The sequence below is a fragment of the Pygoscelis adeliae genome, unplaced genomic scaffold, assembly GCF_000699105.1.
Source record: "Pygoscelis adeliae isolate BGI_AS28 unplaced genomic scaffold, ASM69910v1 Scaffold72, whole genome shotgun sequence".
NCBI lineage: Eukaryota > Metazoa > Chordata > Aves > Sphenisciformes > Spheniscidae > Pygoscelis > Pygoscelis adeliae.
This window is the reverse complement of record NW_008824286.1, coordinates 1-8741: the sequence shown is the minus strand read 5'-3', so window position 1 is coordinate 8741 and position 8741 is coordinate 1. Positions and strand designations below refer to the sequence as shown.

The 8741-nt window shown below is 43.4% G+C and overlaps 1 protein-coding gene across 1 annotated transcript; it reads right to left on the bottom strand.

Annotated features, from left to right (window-relative positions):
• Positions 1-328: 328 nt before the first annotated feature.
• On the bottom strand, positions 329-3457 carry GDF5 (growth differentiation factor 5). Its single transcript, XM_009318641.1, has 2 exons — positions 2833-3457; positions 329-1219 (listed from the first exon to the last, which is right to left on the bottom strand). The coding sequence occupies exons 1-2, from the start codon at positions 3455-3457 to the stop codon at positions 351-353; spliced, it is 1494 nt and encodes a 497-aa protein (XP_009316916.1). The 3' UTR covers positions 329-350.
• Between the last annotated feature and the right edge of the window lie 5284 nt (positions 3458-8741).

The window sequence follows — 8741 nt, the reverse complement described above, 5'->3', positions numbered from 1 at the left end:
TCAAAGGATCAAACAGGTCATATCCACAGCTCACTGATACCATCTTTACCCACTGCCTCGAGGCTAAAAGCAGGTGATCTAGAGGTGTGGAGGTATAATCTTCTCTATCATGCACTTCAGTTAGCCAGTCTCGTGTCACTGACACAAGGCCTTGTATCAGGCTGCATGTCAGCATCCAAATGCTACTGAAATATGCCTACGGTGGAGAGACATATAGAAGCACTGGACTTATTGCTACATCCTTGTAAACATACTTACCCTAGAGGTAAGAAATCTAGTTAACCATGTTTGAGGAGTGTTCAATGTGTCATATTACCTTTCATAACATATTCATGTGAGCAACTGTTCTGCTACCTACAACCACATGACTCCACCACCATGTCCTCATACTGCTTGTAGACCACATTGTTTGCAGAGTCAATAAAAAGAATGCTAATAGGACTCAGCCTGGTTGGGACACAGCAAGTCGGGGGTGTCGATTCTGGGTCCATTGAGTTCATTAATGTTTGGATAACTGCGTGATTGGTGGGCTCCAGATGGGATCGAAGGGGGAATTCACAAAGCCCTTCGCAGTGATACGCTTCATACTCTAGAGGGGCTATTATCCAGTCATCCCAGCCCATATCCTTAAAATTCACGTGGAGGGCTTTTCTGCTGCACCTTGCCTTCAGATTCTTAGTGGGCCTCTTCCCTTGCCGTGTTGCTAGAGGAGCTCTTCTCTTCCGCCTCTGATTAAATAAGTACTCATAAACAGTTTTATCATCTTGGCCAGATCTAGCTTTGATTTCATTGAAGAATAAGTCTCTTTTTTTCGTCCTCCCAAATACCAAGAAGAGAGCCTTTTCATTGACCTGTCTTCCTGTTCTGTTAAATCCCACACTCCTGAGATCAACAGCTCTCCCCCTGTCAAAAGTTTCCAGTTCAAAACACAAGTTAACCAAGTTTTTAAAGTTCCTGAAAAGTTTCCAGATGTCAAACACTTCCCACTTTGGTGTATCTGTGATACTGACAGTACGAGAGTCCAGGAGTGTTGCTGCTTGTCTGTTTGTAGAGCAACTAAATAATTTCACTTGGGAAGTTTTTCCAGAAGAATGAGACTTCCACGTATCAGAAGGCTTTTTCCTCAATATTCGAAGCTCTGCTCCCAGCAAACCATCTTTTTCTAATGCGCTGATGTCGAAAATATATTTCTGTTTTCTTACAGTTGGTGCTCGCTCGTCTAAAAAAAGCACATGCATTTTTAAATGTATATCAAGCACAAATCAATATCAGTTATGCAATTCTTAATGGTTTTCCTGAAGTTTGCTCATAAGCCTAGAAGTTTCCTTAATTAGCCCACCAAACAGAAAGAGCAGTTTTTGTCTAAGGGATCAGCTCTGTGCAGGGACCCAGAAGAACTCAGTGACTCAACAGGGAAATGAGTTTCTGAGTTTGCCTTGTAGAAATCTCATTTCTTTCACCGGCGGGCATTTTCTAGCTTCAAAGTAGCAATTAGCCAATTGAAAAGTAGTCCTTTTTCAGGGCTGAGCACTCACAGGGCCTATTCACCACTTATATCCTACTTAAATTACCGAAACAGAGCTTCAGTGGTGCCCAGGCCTCATGCTGGCTCCAAACATGAGCAAATTTACCCTTAGACGATACAATAGTGAATTAGTCCTTTAAAACCAACATCCCCCAGGAACTGCCAGACACAAGGATAATTGCCTTATTAACTTAACTCCACATGATTCATGACTTTTTCAAATTGGGCAGAAAAACATACCTCCCTTTAGCCTGATGTTACATTTGCTTGGTTAAGCTCAAGAGCAGCACTAACAAGGAATATGGCTGAGCCAATGTTTTAGCGATGCTACATTAACAATGCCTTCCAGTGGCGAGCTGAGAACCTGAATGCAGCACTTGTGAGCAGCGTATCATCCCTTCCCAGAAGCCAAGCTATTCATAATTAAATGGCAAACAAATCCAGTCCTGGCTGAGTCTTCCATCACCGTTACCTTATCAGCTGTAGCCTGTTGTTGCTTCCTTAAGTACATGACAAAACTCTTACTAACGTCGCTGGAAGCAACACGGGGCTCTCCAACCTGAGCAGTAAGGTGAACATCATTCTTTGGGAGCCTGGTTATTTCTTGTGTGAAAGTAGACACTAGTCCAAATTTCCAAAAAATTTTGGAACCAGAATGTTGAACCACAAGTTCTGGAGTCCCAGAAGATATTTACTCTTGTTAGTCTGCGCTTAGCTGTGGGCTTCTGTGGATAGAAGGTTGGTGGTACCTGAAAGCATGAGCTTTGAGCTAGTACAGATACACCCACCCTACGCTATAACCACTCCTGGGTCTACAGTATAGTTCCTCATAATTTTACCTTGAACAAATCAGGCTGACCCTTTGATAGTGAAACGTGTTTTTTTTCACGGAATAGCCCTGTTCTTAGCATATCATGTGTTTTTAAACATACTTTACAATAAAATCTAATGTTAGCAGTTTCCAAGAGCTAGTTATGGAGAGAAAATAAGACAAAAATTTAAAAGGTTTTTAAACATCTAAGCATGCAAAGACTGATTGATTTTCAACAACATGCATCTAAAATATTTTCTAAATGTTTTGTTTGGCTGCCACACAACACTCTAGTTCTGCCTCTAAATGAATTTTCCAAGATAAGGCAGGAAGACAAAATCTGCAGCAAAGTTGTACGATTTCATTTACATCAAAAAGAGCTATTTGACTTTAACAAAGTATGATTATTTTCTAATACTCTCTACATGTATAAACATACTCAGACATCTCTCTCTGTACACACACACACACACACACACACGAGCTCCTTTCTTACCTTGTCCTTTGTCTATAAAGCTGGTTATTGTATTGGCAAGTCCAGCCTCCAGTTTTACACTTCCATTAACACCTTTTCTTTCTGCATCTGAGAGAGTCCTGTACAAAGAGAGCATGTATTCATGTGGCGTTATAGGGGGATGTCTGAAAGTTTCCTTAGTTTCCCTCTGGGTTACAGTCTTTTTGGTTTTGAAAGAATCAGCGTCAGTACTGCTTGTGCCAGTTTTTTTCAAAGCCACCTTGCTGCTAAGATTTTGAACCTTTGGAGTCACTGTCCTTACTCCAGAAGGTCTGCTGGGGAGATGTCCTACCTTGCCTTCCGTGGCTGCTGTTCTTGAGAGAACCTTCTTTGATTCATCGTTCTTGGCCAGCAGAGCTCCAGCCTGAACAGCACTGCTTTTAGTCCTAGCCTTTGAGGTCCCAGTACTATATCCATGGCTTGCAGTCCTCAGTGTACCTGCCCGTGCTGAGGGATTCCTCTCTTTTCCTTCTGCTTTTAAAAAACCTACTTTAGATCCTGGATTACTCTGGCCTGCTTCAGAATTACTCAGCGCTCCAGGAACTAGATCCAGAAACAGCCAAGTCAAATGCCAAAGCAGTAAAGTGAGAAAATGCAGGATTTTCATCCTCTGGTCTTCCTCTCAATGCCACTAAAGAAAAAATCAGAAAAGGTTCCTCCAGTTTGGCAGAAGAAAACATGAAAGAAATTAAAAACCAAAGTCAGCAAAAGTGGTTTTCGTTTGAGATTAAAACATTTCAAATCTCGTTGTTCAATACTTGTATCCAGTCCCATAGTGGAAATGCTCATGTACTCAGATACGATTTCCCCTGACTTCAGTTAGCAGCTATAAAGAACTTGTTCTTGAAAAGAGAAAGTTTACCACTTCGTTTTCTTCTGTAAAACTGACTGAAAACTTGAAGGAGTCCTGTTTAAATCCAAGGGTTTTTTTTTCCAAGAAGGAAGAATGGCGTAATGCTGCCTCTGTGTTAAAAGGTTTTTTTAAAGTTTTGAATCCTTTCCAGTGAAAATATTTCACACACAGAGACCTGCAGGTGCTCAGAAATCTTTTACAAACCTGAACTCAGGAATTGGAAACGGAATTCCAACAAACCTATTTAATTACTCTCTGATGTCATGCTGTCTAAACTAATTTAACTGCGATATATTTCTTTAAAAAAATCTTCTTTACCCTTTTCATTAGCATGAGTCATACTCTGCCTCATGTGAAACAGCTCCACAGGCTCAAAACTCCAGAGGATGCCTTTTCAAGTGGCAATACGACCTCTACCTTAGCCTTCGATGAACTTCATGTTTAAACGGGACAAACTGCAAGATCAACAACTGAGACCTGTCATACAATCCACCGGACACATACATTAAAATATCTAAGTATAATTATTTTGCCGTATTTATTGCTATGCTTTAAAAAAAAAATCCATGTAAGCCCGGTTGGAGAAGAAGCTTCTGCCGGTGGGGATGCCCTGCGGGGCGGGCGGCGGCGCAGGGCAGGGCAGCAGTGCACTCTGCAGGCAGGCAGCCTCCCCCTCCGGCTGGAGCCACTCGAGGAGCTGGAGACACCCGGAAACCTGTCTTTCCTCCAGAGGCTGCTGAACACCAGCCTTTGTTTTAAAATTAGATGCAAAATTTTCAAGAGCCGCCTACCCCACGGCCACAAGAATGCTGGTAGTTAGAAACCAGCATTACTTACGCGTCCAAGGTTATCCTGCTGCTTTCAGCCATACAAAAGAGAGTGTGGAGCAAGCGTGTCTTTCATAAGCTGCAAAAAATGGACTGTTGTTGTTCTAAATGAGCCTTCGGGAAATGAGGCACTGGGCTGGATTGAACAGGGATTAATGGGACCCTTCTCTCATCTTGCACTGATGCTAACCCCAGTCCTCCTCCCTCAGCTGTTTTTATTTCTGACGCAAGAAGGGAAAAGATACAATTTTTAGCTTAATTTGTGCTTGCTGTAGCATTTCTCACCCTGACTAGTATCAGAAACACCAAACTTGTTGGCTTTCATAAATAACAACCTGCAGCCCTTTCTACATGAGGACCTCTGAATGCTTTACCTTGTTTTGATGGAGGAACTGAAGGATAGAAGAGTTCAGTGATTTCACAGATGTCACAGATAAGGTAGTTCCAAAACCCCACAGTCCTCCTTTTGATCTAATGGCCCTTCCTCTGATGTCAGTTGTAGTTTTGATATTCCCCATCAAAATAAAACAGCTTTTTGCTGAGTTACTTCTGACGAAACCATTCCTCAGCAGTCACTCCATGGCATCCTCATGGCCCTCCCAACCATGCCATCCTTTTATGCTTCCCCTATTGCCCACCTTCCTGCTGGGCAGAAGACAGTATGCAGTGTCTGGTTCTGCGCTATGGGGGTATTGGTTAGCTTGCCAGTAGGCCACAAGTACAGCTAAATGTTGAGTTTCCACTTTTAATCTATCCAGCTTCCGGTTTTCACACCACTTGTAAGAATTTAGTATCTTTAAGAGCTCTATTGCTCTATCAAACTTGGCTGAGATTTGCAAACAGATTTACAAACCATTTAAGAGATGGATATGAAAGAGCAGCAGGTAAGACAATGTGATTACATGGGCCTTGTCTCTTAGTAAATCAGATTAAAAGCACAATCAATCATATGTTCAAACAATATTTACATGTCTGAGATTAATATATCTTAGTGGGCTAGACAGGTCTAGACAGAAAAAAAAAGAGCAAAAGCAAAACAAGCTGTGCAAACTATTCTCTCTCTTTAAAAGAGGCTCTCTTGAGACACTCTCCATCTAGGTGCTTGGAACCATGAGTGCGCTGAGCCCCATGGCCCCCAGAGTGGAACGTTAGCCTTGAATAAGACCCACAGACTAGGGTGTCCTATTATGGCCCTACACTAATGTGGAGTTATTCCAGCTGGCTAGGCTCAAACTCAACTGGTATCTTCAATATGTAGATGGAAACCCTCACTCTGGTGCAGGCTTTAGATCAGATATAGGACACACTGGAAGAGATGTTCAAGGCCTATTACTTCTCACCACTGGCCAAGTTTACATGTACCACTAGTGTGGCTTGGTTCATACAGCCCACTTGTCTTTCTTGGCCCATTCTGTAAAGGCAGCTCCTCACACAGTGTGTATAGGGATTTGAAAAGGGAGGACTACCCAGGTCCCTGCTCCTTGGAAGTGCGTTGCCTCCTGTTCTCCAAATCCTAAGATTATGTCTACATGAGCTGTGCCACCGTCTCAAACAGACAATTTCAGTGAGTCCCTCTGGACATCCAGAGTGAGCTAGAGGAAGGGATCACTCTGGGGAGCCAAAGGAACATTTCAGAGTGTTGAAAAAGTTGCCACACCCTGAGGATAAAAGGCCGTACCCAAGTCAACATATTTGCATGTTCCATGTGACAATGAGGTAGACCCTGGAGCCACAGTGCATGGGCCCCTTCCAGGATATGGGCTTCTGTTTATACTCTTCTTTAACGCTTGGGCACAGGCACACACTAACACCTGATGTGCTCCCTGAAGCACACACCTTGTGACCGTATTGCCACCTGTAGCTGTTTGCCATTTGGATGCAGCACTGCCACTGAACCCTAGCCAAGTGAAGTCCTACCCAGTGTTGCAGCAGGCAGCAGCAGGGTCCTTCTCAGGGAAAGCTCAGATCACCTGCTTGATGTGTCAGAGGACGCTGCAGAATAAAGGCAGGGGCTGAGCCAAGCAGAAAATGCTGGGCTTGCCCACAGAGCCCAGAATTCCCTGGGTGGACACTAAAATATACCGTATACAGTTGGTCACCCCAACATGGCTCCAAGGAGGCTCCGTTGGATACGTGATGCCAAGAGTCAGAATTTGTTCACTGCTGCAAACTTGCAGTTTGAGCTGCACATGCAAATCTTTATTCTAGTGATCGATCGGGAATTTCACTGTCCTTTCCCAGGTGAACTAATTTCCAGAAAGGACTTACCGGATTGAGTTGAATAAACTCCATGTATTAAGCCATTTGCTGTCACATTGCTTTTGCTTATTGAAACTAATTAACATTTTATTTCTGTGAGAATTTAGACCTCTGCACCATAGCTTTTTGGGGACTGATTTTTAAAAGTATGAAAAGATAATTATAGGAAAGAACTTAACAGCTCTGTGCTTTTTGAAAGGAAAGAATTACAGAAAACTCAGAGATGCTATCATTAGAAATCGCTCTTGTCTTGGGCCAGAGCAAAACAAATATAACAAAGTTCCTACTAACATGGGAAATTGTGGCATAATTTTAAAAGGCTGCGCTACAATGTCATGATGATAAATAAAAAATTGGAAGTCCAAAGAAAGAATTGTGTCATTGGTTATCAAAAGACCTGGCTACGCCTCTGAACAGTAGTGAGCTATGGAAGGGACAAGCCTAGAGAAAAAGCACAGGCGTACTATCCACTACATGTCCTGTCTCAAGAACACTAGTACTAAAAAGTACCTGTCTGCTGCAATGATGCATGTGCTAGGTCCAGAAAGCCAGGCACAGCATGAAAAAGGAAACAGCATTTTTGGCTGTCACTTGGAATTAATGGAAAGCCAGTTGTCTTGGGATCAGAGTAATCTCAAAACGGTGAAGATCCAGAACAAGAAAGAATCTCAGGAGACCTTATGCAAGAAGTTCACCTGTAAACACTACAGGCAAGAATGAAGCCAGGCCACTAGGAATCAAGCCCCACAATGACAGCCCAGCTGAGGCTACAGCATTTTGCTAGCAAGGCTGGAGAACTCTCGTTTCCACCGTAGATCCAAGGACACCTTAGAGTGCTCAGAGCTGCCCACACCATAGGCACAGCAGGCCAGGAGGGGTGTGAGAGAGTGCATGGTTGGAGCCATCCAGCTGCTTGCTGTGACTCTAACAGTGAGTCCCTTTGGAGATGGAGTCCGACATGGTGCTTAGACACAAGCAGAGGCTCTGAGCTCTTACAGAGCAGCACTTTAGTTCAGGAAGATATGAAAAGTTGAGACAGCGTAAAATGATGCACTCACCCAGCAGCAGTGCTGTATACGGAAAGGCATCATATTTGTAGATTGAACTTGTCTAGCTGCAGTTTCAGAAATTTCATTTCATTTCTATCTTTGTCTCATTTGACAGGAATTTGTAGCTTTAAATTAACCTCTCTTAATCTTCTGATCAATAAGCTAGAGCTCCTTCAGCCGCTTTGTATAAAGCAGGTTTTCAGACCTCATTCCCTAAACCCCTTTTTTGCAATCACTGCTTCACAAGACGCTACCCCCAGTTCTGAATATTTTTGGTTTTGCCTAGATTTCTAATGATGCTTCAGCTATGTTAAAATACATGGAGCTAAATCCATCTCAATTATATTTAGGCTTCCACTTTATTGGAGATGATTATCTAGACAGACTTAATAGTCAGGAGAGAAAAATAAGATACAAACTAGAACTGTAGAAAGTCACACTTAGCAGTAATGATCTGGTAATTGCTTCACCACCCTGCACCATTTGCATGCCGCCACACTTACAACTGGCTGCTACCTGCAAGCGAAAGTGCCTTCCACACAAACCACTGTGTAGGCTGTGGCAGTTCTGGCTACCTTTGCTGCTATTTACTGGACTGGTTTTTGCTGGAAGCTCTGAGAGCTCTTGGCTTAGCGATGCCTTCTGCAGTTCTTTTGTCCTTCTGAGAGGAATTGCTATTGGCACTTGTCCCACTCACTGGGTGAGAGGAGGGTGTTCAGGTATTTTTGCAGAGGACCTTACAGAATCACAGACGACTCAGGAGATTCTCCTCATGCCCAGCAGAAACCCCCGCTGCAACGGATGACCGCCCGTCCCGATTTACCCCGTGTGCCTGGCACAGCTCGTGGCGAGCAGGCTGGCACAGACACCCGCTCTGGAGCAAAGCGCTGCCGGGGCGGCCTC